At 36.6% G+C, this 20,067-nt stretch overlaps 2 protein-coding genes across 3 annotated transcripts in view; one reads left to right on the top strand and one right to left on the bottom strand.

The window, feature by feature from the left end:
- Positions 1 to 336: 336 nt before the first annotated feature.
- LOC145227743 (transmembrane protein 214-A-like) lies at positions 337 to 10,246 on the top strand. The gene is made up of 16 exons (XM_080092654.1): positions 337 to 529; positions 1,344 to 1,418; positions 1,509 to 1,612; positions 2,059 to 2,124; positions 2,315 to 2,425; positions 2,614 to 2,719; positions 3,669 to 3,792; positions 4,236 to 4,300; positions 4,891 to 5,083; positions 5,866 to 5,977; positions 6,482 to 6,594; positions 7,034 to 7,205; positions 7,875 to 8,116; positions 8,362 to 8,518; positions 8,844 to 8,980; positions 9,301 to 10,246. Exons 1-16 carry the CDS (start codon positions 448 to 450, stop codon positions 9,431 to 9,433), a joined length of 1,992 nt encoding a protein of 663 aa, XP_079948780.1. The 5' UTR covers positions 337 to 447; the 3' UTR covers positions 9,434 to 10,246.
- The window catches only part of LOC145227742 (bridge-like lipid transfer protein family member 2), a 33,149-nt gene continuing 23,243 nt past the window's right edge, over positions 10,162 to 20,067 (bottom strand). For both annotated transcript variants that reach the window (XM_080092652.1, XM_080092653.1), the window contains exons 33-46: positions 19,885 to 20,039; positions 19,066 to 19,204; positions 18,684 to 18,813; positions 17,894 to 18,068; positions 17,203 to 17,340; positions 16,371 to 16,612; positions 15,474 to 15,701; positions 14,774 to 14,895; positions 13,969 to 14,176; positions 13,566 to 13,790; positions 12,768 to 13,030; positions 12,265 to 12,376; positions 11,634 to 11,774; positions 10,162 to 11,202 (exon numbers count right to left, since the gene is read on the bottom strand). In XM_080092652.1, coding sequence (XP_079948778.1) covers positions 11,023 to 11,202; positions 11,634 to 11,774; positions 12,265 to 12,376; positions 12,768 to 13,030; positions 13,566 to 13,790; positions 13,969 to 14,176; positions 14,774 to 14,895; positions 15,474 to 15,701; positions 16,371 to 16,612; positions 17,203 to 17,340; positions 17,894 to 18,068; positions 18,684 to 18,813; positions 19,066 to 19,204; positions 19,885 to 20,039 — 2,458 coding nt within the window. In that variant the 3' untranslated portion in view covers positions 10,162 to 11,022. The remainder of the gene's footprint in view (positions 11,203 to 11,633; positions 11,775 to 12,264; positions 12,377 to 12,767; positions 13,031 to 13,565; positions 13,791 to 13,968; positions 14,177 to 14,773; positions 14,896 to 15,473; positions 15,702 to 16,370; positions 16,613 to 17,202; positions 17,341 to 17,893; positions 18,069 to 18,683; positions 18,814 to 19,065; positions 19,205 to 19,884; positions 20,040 to 20,067) is intronic.

Here is a 20,067-nt window from a genome sequence, read left to right as displayed (position 1 = left end):
AAGTTTGAGGTGTTTGCTGCCCTTAAAAATTTGAGATGAAAAATATGATTTCTGTGTATTGACGTGTTGCAGAAAATATAAGATGAGGGTTAGTGTTAACTTACTCGTTTAATAATCTTTTTGTATGTAAATAATAAAAAACAATTTGAGACAGTAATACTTTAACTGATAATTTTTAAACTTTAAGCCAATAATTAAACTATTTAACTTGAACTAATTAATTAGAAATACCGTTTTCTTTTTGCACTTTTGTCGTAGAAATAATTCCCGCGCATTTGTGGCTAATTTTTAAGCGATTACAAAATTTGCTGAAAACTTTAAGAAATTCTCAGTGCAATTGCGATTCAATACTGTTGAAATATTGCTTCGAAAAATTTAATAACATTAGTGTAACATAGTTTTTAGTATAGTATTAATTGCGTAACGAACAAATTAGGCTATTAAACCATGTCTAAAACTGAGAAATGGGAAACAGTTGGAAAACCGAAAAACAAACCAAAGAAGCCAAGAGATACTGAAGACATCAGTGGTAGGTGGATTGGCAATACAATATATTTTAATATCATTTTTGTGAAGTCCAGTTCTCCAGTTGTACCATTTATTTTTGTAGATAAATAAATGTTTCCCTTGGAACACTATCTGAAAATAATTTTCATCATTAAAATTTCGGCTATTATGTCAATGTTTTGTTTTTGCCTCTCAGAGTGTAATTGGAATCCTTTAATTTGGGTTACTCTAAAATACGCAATCTACGCAATCTATACGCAATCTACTAAAAAAACTAACTAAGGTGATAACGGTTAGGGCTATTAGGGTCTGGGTGAGGATTTGTAATAAAAATTACTATATAATTTAATCTCAGATACCTTTTGGGCTTAATTTTCTTACAAGTGTTAACATGCGGCTCCATACGGTATTTAGTACCACTCTCAACACATATGTGAATATTAAGCCTAAACTGGGCATCTAAAACTAAATTATAGCGTTATTTTTATTGTAAACCCTCACCCGGACCCTAAAAGCCCTAACCGTCAACATTTTTAAAAGTTGCATACGTTTTATAAGTAGATTGCGTATAGATTGCGTAGATTGCGTATTTATTTTTTAATTTAAAGGATTTTGATTTAAAATGACTTGGTTTTAATTTCAACATAACTTCAACTGTTTGTTAAACCCATTGGTCACACAACAAAATTAAGTTTTGTAATGACCATTCTGCTTGTTTAAGGGTATGATACTGTTCAGTTCAAACACTCTTATGTTTTGTATTGACTTACAATTTAGACTTGGATTTGATTAAAATTATACAGTCTAGATTTTTTCAATACAAGTGCTCTTTACAGGTTTGACTCAGCGGTTTTCTTCTCCATTATATGACGTTTCCAACACTAAATCAACACAGGATGGTGCAAAAACAGGTAAATGCAATATTTTGGAATCTGTTGTGTGCATTGTTTCCAAGCGAGAGTAAATTTTTCTATTTTTGTGATATTTATTGTGTTTTACAGCACCAAAGTCACCTGGCCGAACACAACCAAAGCGTAAAGTGAAGAAACCCAGTACAGAATTGCCGAAATATGATTACAAAACAATTGAGGATGGTTTATCAGGGGTAGGTGGAAGTTGAGCAAAATACCTTGCTATGTCCAAAATACTCTTTTTTAAAACATTTTGACTTCAATGAAAGTTTTTTTGTTGTGTGTTTTGTCTAGGTTTAGCGTTTTTGCCAGTACAGGCCAACCAGGTTTATCACATTATCCAGTTGCCTTGATGTTAAATAGATAGTAATTGTTGTTAACAAAAGTGTTTTTATGCTCTATTGCTGAAACAAAGTTACTATGGTGTTTGCACGGGAACAGATTTGCTTTATCTCTTATATATTGGTAGCCTAACATTAATGCTTGGCAAATTGGTTAAGCGATAAGCCTCACTAAAAGTTTAATCCTCACACTTTGATGCAAATTATTAAATCACATTTTCTAGTTGCAACTGGCATGTTTTGTTAAATGTTAGCTTCTAGTACATATTTTTTGACATAAAAGTTGTTGCATTTTTTAGGAAGCAATTTGCAAACTTGATGAACAAATTAGTTTATGGAAAGAAAAATATCCAGACAACCCTATGGTAAGTGTGATGGTTGATTACATTAAGAGTTGGCAATGGCAATGATAAATAATTTGTCTTTGGTGTAACAGTAAATGCTGTAACAGTACAAGCATTCAAAGTAAAATTTAGTTCTGCGATTTAGCATCTTATGAATATAGTCTTGTTGCCAAAAAATGTGTGGCCAATTGTTTAACATCTTGCATTTCAGAATGTCTGCAAAGATCTTGTTATGTACTTGGACGACAAGTTGAGATGTCCTGATGAAAGCGTCACTCAAAGTGGGCGTGAAGTTGATTTTCCTTTCTGCACAGCTACTAAGGTAAATTTTGTCGCAAATTTTAGTCAAAATTTTTGGCAGTGAACAAAATTACTTGTGGTATTTTGGTTCACAGTTCAATCACTAATTTACATTATTGTTCTATTTGGTTGCACAGGCAATGTGTAAACATAATAAAAGATGTGGGATTGTCAAATGCAAATTAATATATATATCCCTTTTTCCCACAGAACACTCAGAGCAGATTGTTGAAGTTGTTTGCAGAGCTCAATACAGAAATGGTTGAATGCATCTTTCAACAATACATTAATTCTATGCTCGAACATTTGGCGAGAGGTCAGCAATGCTTTTTAACAGTACCGTATTTTACGGACCATAAGGCGCAATCTAAATCCTTTTTTTTCCTCATAAATTGATCGTGCGCCTTATAAGCCGGTGCGCCTAATGTATGGATCAAGTAGTGCTTAATTGCCTAGGCTACACTCAAAACCAGTACCGATACTATCATTATATAAATAAACCACCGTCTTACACAAAAACTACGGTAAACGCAACTACCAACTGTGATATTCAGAGCTTTATGAGCTTTATACGGGACTTTACTGAGCTTTATACGGTAACCCATACTCCTTAAAATACGTTGCGTTCTATAGTCCGGTGCGCCTTATGTATGAACAAAAAACTAATCAAAGCAATTTATTGACAGTGCGCCTTATCATCGGGTGCGCTTTATGGTCCGTAAAATACGGTATATATAATAAATGCAAAAATTGTGAAAACAGGCAACCTGCATTAGTTTGAACAAAATGCAAAACAAATGTCTAGTTTATTTAATTAGTTGAGCTGTAACTAAGACTGAAAACAAATTCTGCTTTGGTAACAAAACAAAGTCAACCTAATAACATTATTTTGGGGTTTTCTGGGTAATGCATTGGTTTCACTTCAAATCAGTGGTTCTCAACCTTATACTGATTGCGTACCACCTGACAACTGTTTACATAAATTCTGTTTAGCTGAGTAGACCAAGAGATAGGGTTACTCTTCTTGACTAAATTGTGGAACCAACAGGTCAGCAATTCCAACAGAATGTCCAAAACACAAGTTTCATCCATAACCAGGGCTGATCAATTTAGTTGCAATTCTTGATCAGATTTAAGAAAAACAAATAAGCTACTTGCATGCCACGTTTAAAGCTGTACATACCACTGGTTGAGATTCTATAAATTATTGTGACGGAATCCGTATTAAATGTTTATAGATATAACTTACTAATATTTCGTTGCAGACATGTTAATATGGGGTCACAAACTGTGCATCCAAGCTTTGGCATACTCCCACCCAACTATATGCAGTCAAAATTTGAAGATATATGTGGATAAAGTGCAAACTATGCAAAACGTTCCAAAGAGGTTTGTACAATGCATGTGTTGACTCCTACAGCTTTTTAGAATGATTTCCTGGTTATGTTTTCGCCACTTATAAGTTTAAGGTTAACAGCCTTGTAACACGTTTTAAACTCCAGTTTCTGCTGTATTGTTGTAATTATGACTGATGAATTTTTTTTGTTACTACATTTTGAAAACTATTTGTTGACAGTTGGTATTTGTGCAAATAACTTTTCAAGCAGAACATATGTTGACATATATATAATGTCTACATGTCAAAATTTTTTTTACATAAACTATAAAGCATTGTAGAAACAGAAACAGCATGGCATAATAATGTAAGCCACCCCTGGTTATAAGCTGCCTTTGATAGTTTAACTGTAAAAAAAAACACCTTTTGTAGTTTGTTGTGTGTCTTGTGTTCAGATTATTTTGCTGTGACACTACATTTCTTTTGTATGTTGCAGATGCCTCACACTGCTTTGGGCTCTGGGTCAAAGTGGAGTTAAAGATAGTCGATGCGGAATGAAAGGTACGATAACATTTTAAATAATTGTCACAACTAACTTAATTTCAAAACATATCACTAAAATTTAATGTATTGTGTTATAACTGACCCATTTCTTTTCATTTCCAACACAAAGACATTTGTTGGATAAAACAAAAAAGCAAGCAAAAATGGTCCAGCTATTTGTACTGTGGGGCAATGGGACTTTTGTGTGTTAAACTTTGTTTTGTTTTTGTTAAATTTTTAAATTTTGTTTTGTTTATGCAAACTAAATGGTTGATGTACTATCTACAATGTAGCAGACTTTGTAGGTTACTATAATTTTGATGAAAAATCCAACAGTCTTTTTATTACAAGACATAGCCGAGTACACAAGCTGTTAGACTGTGTGCTACTCGACTACCAGTGAAACCTGCCAACTGTGTTATAACAAGACATTCATGAAACCAATAGAAATATTGTGGTGCGCAGTTAAAATGAGCAAATGATTTGTAAAGCTTAGGTTACCTTTTGTCTTCTGAATAAAACAAAGCCAGTTACCATTATATTAAGAACCACATATGCTAGGTTGTAGTGTGCTTGGATAATTAAAATTTAACATATATATTACACAGTTTGGTTAGAGGTGATGCTTCCAGCTTTGCACATGAAGAATATGGCTCCCTATTGTATGTTGTACATCGAAACTATCTTATCGAAAGCTCGTGACAAGGGAATGTTCAATTCTTGTGTCCAGCCATCCCAGTTTATGGATATTGCTGAATGGGCTTTCGATTCGCAAACAAAATCTGCCAACAAGTCTGCAGTGTGAGTAATTACTTATAAATGCTGAATTGATAATTCCAGGATAAGCCCTTTGTAGCATGAGATGGTAGGTTTCAATACTTTACTGTGATGCTTGTTGTAACCATATTGCTACATTATACCTTAAACATTGGTCCAAGGAATTAGTTCTTGTCATTTTTTGAGAGCTGAAATTGAGACTAGTTATGTTTGTCTTCCTTGTTCATTCCTAAAGTTATCTGGTCAATGTAGAAAGTTTGCTAACTGCCAGCACAACATTAAGATTTGTGGGTGCAATAAAGTTTGGCATGAGCATAGGTACAGCACCCCGAATTTTTTTTCCAATGGTTGTATATTTAATTTTGTTGAGGGCATGAATAGGGATTTTGTTCACAATCAATTCCCAGCGTTGCTGCCAAACATTTTGTAAAAAAACTTCCTTCCTAATTCAAAGCAATTTGCTGTTCGTTTTGTAACAGCTGGTGTTGGTAAAAATTTTTTTTTACAATTTACATTTTTGAGAAACCAAATAAAACACACATTTTAGAATTTGTGTATTGTGATCAAAAAAACAAAGCAATTAAATTGTGTAGTTGTAGTTTTTCAATAAAACTGTTAACTGTGATATTAATTAAGGTTTCTTGCATAAATAAAGTAACATTAAACATCTGCTTACATTTCCACATTAGATGATGATATTTAAAACAAAGATACAAGTGAAGTACTTAATCTACTGATAAATAATAATTTTTTGATGCCACCTTATTGGATGTCCATCTTTAAACAGGCTTACATTTTTTATGCAGGGTGAAGGAGAGAATCAAAGAGATCTACCCGACTTTTCGTGACATTATGACAAGCAACCCTAACAACAAGCGTCAACTTTTCAACATGGTTATCACATCTCCAGTGGAACAGGTAGAAAGTGTTTGGTAACCACAGCTCTGTTAGCAATCACACATCAAGTAAAAAGATATTGGATTCGTTGGATTAAGCAGGCAGTTGTGAATGTAGTTTTAACTTTAAAAAACTGATTTGTGAAAATGATAAATTTTAATTGTCAGTGGTAATGCTGAAGCAATGATTTAATGAAAAATAATTACCAGATGTCTTGTACATACTGAATACATCTTAGTGCAGACATTTCAACAATTGCTGTTGTCATCATCAGTGCAGGTTATCAGATGTTGAAACATGTGAACTAAGAAGACCCTTGCATAATGTTCTTAAATTAAACCAACACATTTCTACATAAATTACGAAGGCTCCTTTTGATTCAGTACATTTACTATTGTTGTGTCAGCCATAAAAAATTGCTAAATTTGGATATATTTTTATTTTGGCCTATTTAGGTTTTCAAATGATTACTGGGTCATTTCTCTATGTCCATGTATGTTATGGTGAAACATATTTTGTGTCCAGGGTTGCCAGTTACGCGATGAACTAACGTCATTGGCTATTGGTTGCTTAGAAACAGATCCCCACTGTTTCAGCTTGTGGAGAAATATGTACGCTTCAAATCTTGCCAGAACCAGGTTGGGTATTTTGCTTGTGGTGTAAAGCAGAGTAGATTTTCTGCAATTTTCTTGCCAAGAATTGTTTTACTCACATTAAATTAAAGTTACTTTCTTTATTGGCATTTGTGCAGCCGTTTTATGTCGACATGTTTGTTTTGTTTTAAATTCAATTGCACAAGGAAAAAATGACTTCAGGTAGTTAAATTAAGAATGGATAGAAAAAATATATTTAGTTGGATATTTTATTCAACAAAATTAAGTGACACGTTTGTAATTATTTTTTGACAATAATTGCCAACATTACAATACACAAATGTAAAAAATGCAAATGTGTGCTTGTCCAATGTTTAAAGCTACTGTGTTAGCAATGTACAACTTTCTACCCAATAAGCAAAACTTTATGATTTGTTTTGAATGAAACTGTTGAGTGGCATTGATATTTTCATTCTATTCACAGATTATTGTTGCAACGAATGCACACCAACTGGGATGTGACAAGGAAAAAAATGCCACCAACTGTGTTTGTTGAAACGCTGCGTGCGTTCAATAAAATGAATAATGATGCCGCACGGGGATCTGAACCACTGACCTCAAAACCAGAGTTTCATGATGTCAGAGTTTTATGTGAAGTAAGTTTAGTGTAAAATCTTTTTGTGTTTGCTATGCACATAAACTGGTGTGTGGCCACAGTGTGCACATCTAATGTTGCTCACAGTGGTCCTCAGTGGATTCAGGAAGCCATTTGTGAATTCGTTTTGGCAAATTTTGCAGACAAATGAAATAGATATAATTAAAAATCATAATGTGCATATTCATGGCTATTTTAGCTCTAAAAAATTTAGAAATACGGGATCCAATTACACAAAAAAATTGCAACCACTGTTATAAAGCGATTGAGAGTGATTCTACTAAGCATATCAGCATTTTAGCAATTTATTTCAACATTGATTATGTTTCTTTGTGTGGTTCTGTAGGAACTGAACACGCCAGTTAGGCAAAATATATATATTCCATGTAAAGTTATAGACTTATTCTGTTAATTGGAAATCATTTTTCATTGTCAGTTATAAACCATTGGTTATGCATTCATGTGTGCTCAGGAAGCCATTTGAGACATCGTTTGGGAGAATCATGCAGACAAACGGAATAGATAGGATTTAAAATCATGAAGTGTACAATTGCATATACATAGCTCTTTTAGCTCTGAAAATTCGATGATAGTGGAATCTGTTGCCACAAGTTTTGTAACCATTGCTATACATGAAAATATGTAACAAATCCAAATAAATTACTCACAGGAAATGATGGAGCGTCTCACCGTATCACATAACCACACGTCATCAGGAAATCGACTCCTATGGCTCACACTAGGTGTCGCTGTGCTGGCTGTTTGCGGCGGACTTGTGGCTTATGACGTCACAATGCACGGTGGCGTTTGGCGCCAATCCAAGACTTACGACTTACTGGATAAGAATGGCGTCCTGGCTGTGACATCATACATTGCTATGAGACTGGAGAAGAGCTACAACATTGCAGCAAGGTATTATGGGAAAAATTTCCTGAATTTTTGTGTTTTAAAATAACCGAAATTTGAAATAAGTTACATATTGAAAACCAAACCAGTGTGTACTATTGCCTTAATTTTACTTTATTGTGTTTGAAAGAAAAAAAATATTGGTTAGCTAAAAAAGATTCATACTTTTATCGGCACTTTTTAAATGACTGTATATTTTCGACCTTGTTTTAAAAATTTGTTTCATTTAAGTTTTTTTCTCTCTTGGCCAGTTTCCTGCAAAGCAACGTGCCAGTTTACTGGAAGAATCTCAGCGACACATTATCCCCTTACCTTGTTGTTTTGGGCGAAAAACTCTCTGCCGGTTACGTTTATGTGTGGAAAGTATCACTACCGTTCAGGAATTGGAGCATTGAACAGTTCGACAAGGTGACCTTGAAAATTGAAATTGACATCATATCCGCGATCTAAAATTAGTTCTCGTGTGTGACGTCATGCATTAATGACGTAACCGTAAATAAATCTTTGTATTCTTGGATGTTTCTTGTTTTATCTTATGTCGTTTTTTTATGATTCTTGCGTCGTAACCGAGGCGTTGTCAAACTTTTGCTTATAGTTGTGCGACAGCGAAATTGGTGAGAATCGGTTCAGAGCATCTGGTCCTACGACTTAAACCTCCCCCTATAGTCATTCACATAATTCCATTCGGCGATTATTACCAACCACTGCATTTAATCTCAATATCTTCTCTCAGTTTGCAGATCTTCTTCGAACATTCGGACAGATGACGTTGCAAGGAATCGATTACGTCATCGTGTACGCTACACCGGTCGTTGTGTGGATAAAACAATGGACTCTTCACTTTTGGAAATCAGCTGCGGAATTGATCAGGTAAAAAAACACTTGATGTATTTGATCCAATAAACCCATATATAAGCTGTTGCTGCCAGGCATAATATCAAATTTATAGATCTAGTAACTCCATGGCTCTGTGGCGCCATATGGCGGGGATTTGCGCAACTATTTGTCAATCAGATATTCATCCGTTTTTTTGTTAATCGTAGATTTAGTTTCATTTTGCTTTGAAAACCTACTTTTTGCAGTTGCGACAAAATCGAAATTTAATCAACTGCGCATAACATAATAGGTGTTTTCGATTTTTATTTTCGTGCAGTAACACTTCACTTATCACCGGTATTATTTCGTCACAGTGGCGAGATGACGTGGGCGGCCGCTTATGACGCAACAATTGCTCACGTAACCAGTTCTCTGCAGCAAGCAGCTGATTGGTCGAAAAGCGCGGTAAAAGTTTTGAGCGATTTCGTCGCACCGGAGAAGCCATAAACACGTGACCGCCCGTGTACCCCTGTGTGAGCGGTCAATTTATGCAAAACAGGTGTTTGGCGGTGGGTGACTACATAATTAATATTCAGGTGAAATATTCGCGATGTTTCGTCTGACGAACAAAATTTGTGTCTGTAAAATTCCTTTGCTTAAAGTTTCGTCCAAGATGTTTTGCTGATTCGATTTTTTTTGTACAAATTTGTATTTTCAAAATTTGCAAACTTTATGTTTTTTTTCTCAACATTAAATTTGTTTTTTATTCCATTGTTGAAAAACAATCTATTCCCACGTGCCCGTTTTAGTGGTCATTTCTATGACATCACAAAGGATATTACGTCATACATCTATAATATAACACGTATATTGCAGAAAACGAATTATTACCATGCAAGTAATAGAAAGCCATAGCAACATTGGGAAAATAATTTTGACAATATGAGGTTATTACCAATTATGTGTGACGTAATTTCCAGGGGTTTTTAAGGGTATTCCCCACTATTTACATCGCAACAGAATCGTTCTATCGCTGTTCGCCTCATAGAGTTTATTACGTCACAGTGCTGTTCTGTGTAACCACGACGATGTTTCCACCGGGATTCGAACCCGAGTTGTTCAGATTCCTGGTTAAAACTTTACTTTTTTGCGATATTGACTTTATTATGTCAGCAGCATTGAATTCCCCAACACAACACACAATAGGAACATAAAAGTGTCGAGTGCCTCTAATGGCCAACCTGTAACCCCATTTTCAATTTTTGATGTACGATTTCTATTATTTGCCAATAAATTCATGTTTCGGTGTTCGGTTTAAAACGCGCGTCGTTGTTACAATTACGTCTTGTGACGTCACAAAGAAAAAATAAGGGGAGACAGAAGACGTTTTATGACTGAAATATTCGAAAAAAACCGTGCAGAAATAGCCGGAGGAAAAATGTGTTCTTTTCCTTCAATACAAGAGCTGCTTCAAAATCAGTGGCATATTTTGCAAACCATTAAACGTGAAAAACACTGAATACAAGAAATATGGCAAAGTGCAGATGGCATTCGGATCAACACAACAACTTTAACATAAAGCAGAGTGAATATATTTGTAACTTTTGTTCCCTTGTCTTTGCGCAATGTTGAAATTTATATGAGTTCACTATCGGTCAAATTGAAAGGGCAAAGGTTACCTAAGGTCAACTGGAGAAGATGCATGAAATTTGGGTTTTACAGGAAAACGACAACAAAATCAAAGTGCAAATTTCGTTCCATAGAGATGGAAATAGTCTTTTATTAGTTCCATTATGTTGTAAAAATATATTTAATCTTTTTCAGTATTATAAACTTTATGAACTTGCGTATTACGGATTTGATATACGAATAAAGTATTATTAAAAAAGTTCATTTACGGAAGGTTTAATGACACTTAATCCTATATCTTTCACCAATATAGAAGTCAGAATAATCAACCAATCACTGTATGAAACCTTTTAACAGGTAAACAACATTTTTTCAATTGCAAACAACCACATCACATATGTACGTGACGTATCTAGTATATGACGTCACTGCAGTGTTACGTAAAGCGAGTGAAAAGTGCTGTTTCACTATTTCTTGCGTTTAAAGAAACTTCGCTTGGTGCTCTCAGTTCGCTGTAGCGAATTTCCGAAGAGCAGTTTGGCTTTGTCGGCTTGATCCGGAGCGGGAGAGGCTTCGGACTCCGATGCGCCGCTAGTGGATGCAGTGTGGTGATGTCGACCACTGATGTGGAGTTTTTCTTTGATTAGCTGATAGAAGAGAAAATAACGTTGAAAATCGTAGCAGCATAAATGCACTGAAATATTCACCAAGCCGGAAATAGCTGCGCGACGTTGAGACGTTACGCGGCTGTACCGGGCAAATCAAAAACTATCTGTTTCTATTAAAACCGAGTACATTGTAACGAGCAAGGCAATTTTTAATGATCGTTAATCGACCAAAAGCTGCTAAACACCGAATAATGGTAAGTAAAGTTACAAACGTTTTTTTTTTTTGATTATGCAAACCCCAGTTTACCATCGGGACCATTCCATGCCAGAGTAACATTACACAGACGAACACGTATTCGTGACTGGGAGCAGCCTGAAGCGCTCTTGCAGACCTTCGATTAATCCACTGTTATAGTTTATCATTGCTTGTTCGCGTGAGCAACAATAGATTTAGAACAAATGCAGCCCACCTGTGAAACGAGTTGTTTCTTGCAATCCCTCTTGACCGCCATCGCGAAGTCGTGCCATGTCCACGTCATACTGTGATATTCGAACATCGGGATTGTGATGTTAAACTCGTGAACGTCCTCGATGTTCTTCTCCTTTTCACCCTGGTAGAAAAAAACTATTGGGTCAGAATTCGCTACACAAGCAATAGCAACTACATTAAGCCAACCATTCATCGCAATTAACAAGAATAGGCGCTTAAGCATAACTCTTCAGTTTGGGAAAGGTATGCAATAAAATGGAATTTGTAATTAAATTTTGCAATTAACGGAATTCTGAAGTAGCTTTGCCTCATTTTTGTACAAGTTTACTTTTGAAAGTTTTTTGAAATATTTTTCTGTTTTTTAAAAATCACCCACTATACGTAGGATTCTCAAAGAAAACTTACAGCAGCTGTGAAATGGTGACAAAACTTACTACAGAAATACGTTTTTTTGTTAAATAAACAGAAGCATATTTTCCTGTTAACGCATCAGTACCAGCAGATTAACATAAAATTAAACCGCCAGTGTGCATTACAAGAATCAAGTCAAAATATAGCTTATCGGTTATTGAACAAAACTATAGAATCGTCACAACTACAATTTTCTTCACCTTGTAACTGACACAGAGCGGTACTTGTGTAATCTTTATGTAGAGGAAAGTGTTGTTCTGTGCTGCTCTCTGCTTCATCTTGTCAACGTCATCGATTGCTTTCGACATCGACCTGTGAAGGTTCAAGATTTGAAATGTAAATGAGTAGAAATTTAATGTGGACAGTCAACTGTGCCAAACAAAGTAAAGGCGTTTAAGAAGAGGAAAAAGGAAAAATCCTATTTAGGTTAGAAAATACATGAGCTATTATAGGCAATAGTTCTGGCGTAAAAAAATAATATAAAAATGGCTCGGGCTTTAAGTCTTAAGTAAAACGTTGTAGTTGTAAAGAAACTGGCACGCTTTTTCAACTCTCTTGCATTACAAACTGACCCCTTATCATATTACGCCAGGCCCATTAAAGGCGTTATACCGCATCATCCGGTCATTCACCACCATACGGCAAGGCGTAGGCTACAAAAAGTGGGATTCGAACCCACGACAGTGGGCTTTCCAGGACTTACTTGCTTTTCCGGTGCCCCATAGGTGTTGTTGGTTGGGTGAGGGAGGGTGAAGGTGGTGGGGGTCGAGAGGGGAGACTTAAAATACTCCCATGACGTTCTAAACCCGACCCATGGGTGCTGACCCCAAGCAGAGTGGCACTTTTATTTTCAACCCCCATTTCGTCATCAACGCCCGTCCCTACCCCCTTGTCTGGGAAGAAGAACGCCATCATGCGTTTGAAGAACTGATACGTAAGTTGGATCGTCAGTGGAGCCGCGTTCACCTGAAGAAAATATGAGTTAGTTGATTGTTGAAAGCTGTTCATATATCATATACAACCAGTAGAGCTACTAGCACAGGAACTCACACCAGATGTTTGGGAATTTGAGGTACGTGGCGAAACGGAGCATAGGCGTTTGCAATGGCAATAATTGCTCCGTTGTGCCACCTATCGGAAATTCGCAAACCTCTGGTGTGAGTTCCTGTGTTAGTAGCTCTACCTATACAACCAGGCATTCGAACAGTCATGTGAACAAACGAAGTAATCTACTTTTTTGTTAATTTTAATCGCCTTTTAAAAATGGAGACGACATAATAATTTAATTATCGGTCGGTCGTCACATGTAGAGGGGGGGAGGGGCCTCTACAAGTTTTAGTCAAACACATTTATTTTTGACTTTTCATCCTTTTAACTTATTTTCCTGTTCATTGATGTTTAAACCTAGTAGGCTTTCAAGTACGAAATCTGATTGGGTTTATTAAGTCTGTATAAAGGTCAAAAATCCGCGGCCATTTGTGCAAACCATTTGACCTCTCACCTCAACGTGATCTTTCACCGATATACCGCCCACTGGTGGACGAACGCGGCACAAAACTCTGAAAGTCAGAGAGCGCCCTCCAGTGCCGGACACACCGTGCGACCTCAGACCGCTGTGGTGATGACGTTTTATGACGTCACGATACAGGGAATTGGGGAGGAGGTTTTGGAGGGTCAGAGATCCCAGCTCGAAACAATGGGACACTGTGTCGTCACTTTTGTTGATCTGTGAAAACAAACATCGAGTATGAGGTCACGTTATTCGTCAATGACGTCACGATATTTGTCTATGACGTCACAATCTAGTGTATTATGTAGTAAAAAAGGTAAACAATCTATTGGTTTTCGAATGATCTGCATGATTTTAATACACAACACACGAGCCGGGATTTCAACCCTTTCACCTTCTCGTAGAGGAAATCCTTCATCTCGAACTGCGCAATGTTGAGTTGTCCGTCGGCGTCGGTGAGATGCCACTGCACGTGACCGAACATAACCTCCGTCGTCCTGGCAACCGACGCTTCCTCCTCTTCTATGACGTCATGATGACGGTCCTGGGGGCGAAGTGACGAGTTTCGGGTTTTCTGCTCCAGAAACATTTCCTTGAAGCATCTGCCGAAATAATCGAGTTTGAAGAATAAAGAGTAAAAAATCTTAACATGTTTCTTCTGATGTTTTTTTAAATATTGGAACAAAACTGATTGTTTTGTATCGAGAACATTAATTATGCTATTTTTAGTGTTTTGGGTTGATACATGTGTTCTTACCACAAACTATCAGATACTAAATTTCACAAATGCTAGAAATATTTTAAGAAACACTGTCTGAAAATCCATTTCATACTTTAGTTAATTCAGGGCTAAGCAAGCAAGCTGGTTTTAGGGTTAGAAAAATCACAGTACGCCACGCCTATTTTAAGGCGTCATACCGAATCAAGCCTATCAAGCATTTCCATATTGCAAGACATTAACAAGAAAAATCTAGCCCGGGTTGGGATTCGAACTCACGACAAGAACCTTCCTGGGACATTTCCTGGTCTTGCGCTCTGCCAACTGAGCTACACAGACTCAGTGGAGATCCCGCCGGAAGTCAAATCACAAGGCAAGAAAAACTAAAGTTCTGCCAATTAGAATGTTCAGAAATTGTTTTTGCTTCTAGCAATTGAAATTTAAAATGACAAATTTACTTTTTTACAAAAATTTCTCGAACCTGATAATTATTCCGAGTTCTTCACTCTCCTCATTCAGAGTTTCTTTTTCTTCTGCGAGTCGGAGTCGTAACTCTGTCGCTTCATCGGATAACTCTGTGTTACTCGGGTCGATGTCGAACGCCTGAAAATTTGAGACGTTGAAAGGGACAATGTTCCGTGGAAAAAATAATTTGGTTTCAAAGAATTTCTCAGTTGTTATTAAAACATAAATCTATTTTTCAGGCATTAATTGTAAATTCGCTTGGTAAAAAAAAACTGATTTGCATCAAAAATTTTTGGTAAACTACTTTTCGCCAATACGTTACAACAAACTACAACATTTTTACAAAGATTTTAGTAGAATTTCACGTAAAACTGAAATAGTGGCTTTCAAAGATGTCATCTTACATACTTGAGACACTGAAGATGCTTGCATAAGCCAAATATATTTGTTCTGAAAAAGATTGTCAACTGATTTTAACATGGTAATAAACATTTCCCACTTGTGTCACACGTATGTGTTTCGATACATTAGCATAACCACATGTTAAATGATTTTATACACATATCAATTTACTATGAACTTACGGACCAACTTCAGATAAATATCTAACCCGCGATTTTTACAATATCAAACCACTTTTTCTTTACTGAAACGTGGGGTATAAAAAAACGTACACTGGAGACCACCAATTACCCCCCGCTACCCCCTTTTCTCACCCGATCTACACGGAAGAGCTGACGTTCCAGTTGTCGCATATTAGTCAAGCGTGACCTCACTCGGTTCTGCATGGCTGCCAGCGTGTCACGTTGCTTAGCTGCGTCATCTGATGACGTCAGACGCAGTTGGAACCGCATCCGATCGATTCTCTCCCAGAAGTCACGCATCACGGGTTCAACGTAGAGCAGAAGATTTTCAACGATGTCCAAAATCATCGTGAATTGACTCTGCCCAAAAAAATGTCAAGATTCAGAAATAAAGGTTTTCAATCAGATATAAAAAGACGATCTCAGTTGTGGATAATACATACTAAACTATTATTTTTTTCTTGTTTAGAACTGAAAACGCCATTAGTCGGCGAGATCGATTTTTTATGTATATTACATTGAATAACGAAAAACAAAGACCGATTATATGGCACTGATTATGGCAACAGCGATTGTTTAATTTCTGCCATGGAATGCGTTCATTTGGTATACAAGCTCTCTTGTAGTTTTATTTCGGCGTACAGTAAAAAAAAAACTTTCAAAGTTTTCGTTAAGTGTCTCTAAATATGTGTGTCTTTCCGAATAGAGGAGCTTAATAACGTTGAAAAGCACAACAAGAACCGCACGTGATGTTTGCACCAACGTCTGAGAGATAATCTTTAATACTAACCCCAATTGAATGTTGCCACTATGCACAAGCAATTTTGCTTTATTAATCTACGTGTTTAGCACATGCTAGGTACGACAGAGTTTAATCAGCAAAGTGTCAACATACATTACCTTTATACCAAAAATCTCACAAAGATATAGCAGTTTTTCGTAGCGGTTTTGTTTTATCACTCAACCACTCAACGTTTTTTTCGTACACATATGCAACCGTAGAGTTAAACAATCAGAGTTTCAACTTACAGTGTTTGTGCAAATATCCAGTTGTGTCTGTGATATTGTGAGGACGTTCACAGGCTTCTCGTCCTGAAGGAGATCGCTTCCTGCAAATCTGTGCTTGTGGAGAAGATGCTTTTCCTCATCTGCCGGGGTTTCAGGCAACAAGCGGACATAATCGGTTTGTTCCGAGTCGATCAAAGCTTCGTAACCGACGTAATACATCCGACACGTGCACCGCGACATGATACGTTGAAGTTGGAACGAACCTGTGTGGGATACGTTATTGTTCGATTGCGAAAAAACCCAAAAATATGTTGGTATAGATCCTAAAGTTTTTTTAAAAAAAAACTTTTTACTAACTTTCTTTTCACTTTTCACTAGTTGCCACAGAGTTTTTTGCTGACAGCAAGAGGGTTTCGATCTAGCTAAAATCAAGTCGCCTAGAAACTTTTCCATACACAACCTATTATTCAATTAGACTTTTTGAGGAGTGTTAGTAAAGTGATTGGCCAACAGCACTTAAAAGTGATTTTGACTTTTATATCCATAACTTTTAATAACATGCGTGCTATTAATTGGCTTCTTTTTGACCCAATTAATTTTATTGTCAACAAATTAGTAATTAACAGTACAGGGCAAAGTGTGCATCAGTCGCATATGAACATTCTTTTGAACAAAGGTCGATTTTTTTAAATAACTTGAAAAGCTGGAACAAAATGCTATCAGAAAATTCTGTAATTTCTTACATTAATGTCTTGTACTGGTTGTAATTGACTTAAATGAGAAGGTCAACTGCAAGCCAACCACGATCGACAACCATTATTTATGAATGGGAACGAACGGGTATTTCCCTTACTTGCCACGCCATCGCCCACGACTCCGCCAATAGCCTGCCCTCCTCCTTTCAAATCGTAAATATTTAACATTCCAGGGCTTGGATCACGTGGTGCAATGTCGCTGACCGAAAACCAAGGGACATCAGCGTCTTGTTCAACTGTGGAATAATTACTGTGAGATAAAAGCCACTTTAACTGAACTTGTGTTTTTGATGGCGAGAATTACAGCCTAAATAGACGAAAAAGGGGCATGTTTTGTTGTTCAAACGTTTCGGCCATTATCAGTGGTATGTGGGATCAATTACACTCGTTTATTCCACTTGAGTCGCATTCATACAAGATTGATAAAAAGGTGCGCAGCCGTGACGCGAAGTTGTAGCAAGGTGTAAACCACCCAGTATTCTTGGTGTTACTTAAATTATAAATGTAATAACCAATACATATGGTTATTGCCAAGAAACCATGGCTTTTCATTGAAGGGATCACTTAAAAAATGAGTTTGCCATAAGAACGAACACAATAAAGCTAAATTCTGCTCAGCATTTATAGTGCCTTAATACAAATACTGATGTAATGTAATGTTACGTCACGCATTGTGTGTCGTCATAACAGCCGTTTTATGAATGTTATGTTTGGTTTTTGCGTTATAGCACTTGTAGCCCAACAATAGTCGAAAAGACTAAACATCCAACAGTAACAGTTCATCCGTACCTGTAGCTGCTTGTCCCGTCTTTTCAACTGTAGCAAACACTTGCATTCCTGATAATGAACCGACCCATGAAGATTTGGTTGTGAGTTGACCTTTCCTCCACATAACGCGGTGATCCCGGTTGAGGAAATCCGCTTGTGCTGCTGTAAGGATGATGTAACCCTGTGTTTGTGGGCCCTGTCAACAAAAAGTGCTTGGTTGTCAGGAAATACTTCGATCAAAATAAAAAAGTGTGGCAGTTTTGACCAAACAGCTAAGACGAACACATATAATTGGGACTATGATTACCATATATTGCGCAAATTTAGCTTCAGTTCTTTATCTAAATCGCTCGGTTTTGGACTTGTCAGCATAAAGTTAATCCAAATGTTGCTAAAACATGTTCTGCTCTGAACTTCAAAATGTTTCAAGTTTAATTAGGATCCATTTGCTATTCTGCTACAGAAGCATAACCCTAGTCAAAAGTGTATAAATGTGAAGAACCCATATCTACATTAAGATTGGCATCGGCCCTGAAGCGTTCAAGCTAACCAAAAAATAAAATATATTTCATTTTGCCAAGATATTTCTGTTTTGAAAAACTCTTCCAATTTCGGGCATTTCATAACACAAAATAATTGCACAACAAGGAAATTTGAGGCTAAAAACGGTGGAATAAAATGTTTTTGTCTAGAATTTATGATTTCCCCAAGTCAAACAAATATCACCAAGGCAAAAATACTGTAACAATAAACACCCAAGTTGAGATTCGAACTCACGACCCCATGGTTACCAAGCAAATTTCCTACCCACCTTCAGCATAGCTTGGCAGTTGACAAATTTGATGAGCCAGTTTTTGTTGACAACATCGTCCATAGTAGAAGCCGTGATCCCCTTTAACTGTTGCTGAACTGTCTTCTGATCCTCGGCCCCAACCACAGATCTGCGACAACAAGTGGACATTATATTTAGTGATAAATAAGGTTAACATATCGAATCCCACAGATTCGAAATCAGAGGTACTAGAATCCAACAGATTCGAAAACAAAAGCATTCGAATGATTCGATTCCTATAGATTCAAACCAGTATTTTTTTAATTCCTACAAATTTCAAATCAGTAGTGCTTTAAAGATTCGAAATGACTTCGAATACTCGCATTTAATCGGGTAAGTGGGATCCGAAACTTAAACTTACTCCATTTTCGATTCGTCTCGAAGTTTCCTCAACATGTAACTCGGATCCATTCCTTCTTGACCGAATCCGGTTCCTGCATCCGAATCCGGAGTCATCTGGGAGGTCCGTCTGCTCCCACTCCCTCCTCCCATCTGCTCCACTAAAAATAGGAAACAACACAAGATTAAATTTTAAATCTCAGATTGTTTGAAGATTTTTTTCGGTTCCATCAAGAAGTGAAAACAAAGAAAAGTTTCATTTATTTAATTAACAGATGACCATTTTTAACCTGTTAACAAAAACTTCCTCGTTAAAACTTTGCAGAAAAATAGAAATAGATCGAAGGGCGTGAAGTTCAGTTCTTAAGTTTGGAACTACCATGCATTTATTCTACTAACGTCTTCTTTCAGTGTTTAAACAACGTCAAGGAAACCTCCTGTTTTCTTTAACTTTTAACAAAACTTTTTTCTTGCAACAACAAACGAAAAGAAACATTTTCCGGGCCCCAAAATGTCGCATAATTTTGTAATTCTGATAAATAGAACTTCCATATGAAAGTTTACTCTGTGCTGGTTAGATGAAGACTTAGAAATATTTACCACATCAAAAATGCCACATAACATTGTAACGCTCATCAACAAAACTTAAATTTAGAAGTCACGCTGGTTTGGAAAGTCCTAAGACTCTTAAATGGCTGTTAAGCAAATGAAATATGCCTTAAAATCAAAATAAATGAGTTAAGATCCGAAGCATTCATGCAGACCAGCGATCACGGCACACTCATATATGATGAATGACTAAATATTTTTTCGATCATTTATTTGTAAATATTTTTCTCACCAGAATCAGCCCCAATCCTGAATTTGCTTAAAATCTTCGTGCTCAGATTTCGACGAAGCACCGCTGATTTATTGTAGCCTTCGTACAACCCGTAAGCCACGTCGCGGTTTTCAATCGTCCACATTGCCTTAAGATCGTGCACGACCAGGTTTTGCCTGAAAATATAACAGAGACAACAATGAG

The sequence above is a fragment of the Phallusia mammillata genome, chromosome 5, assembly GCF_965637545.1.
Source record: "Phallusia mammillata chromosome 5, kaPhaMamm4.hap1.1, whole genome shotgun sequence".
Taxonomy (NCBI): domain Eukaryota; kingdom Metazoa; phylum Chordata; class Ascidiacea; order Phlebobranchia; family Ascidiidae; genus Phallusia; species Phallusia mammillata.
This window is presented reverse-complemented; position numbering and strand designations above follow the sequence as displayed.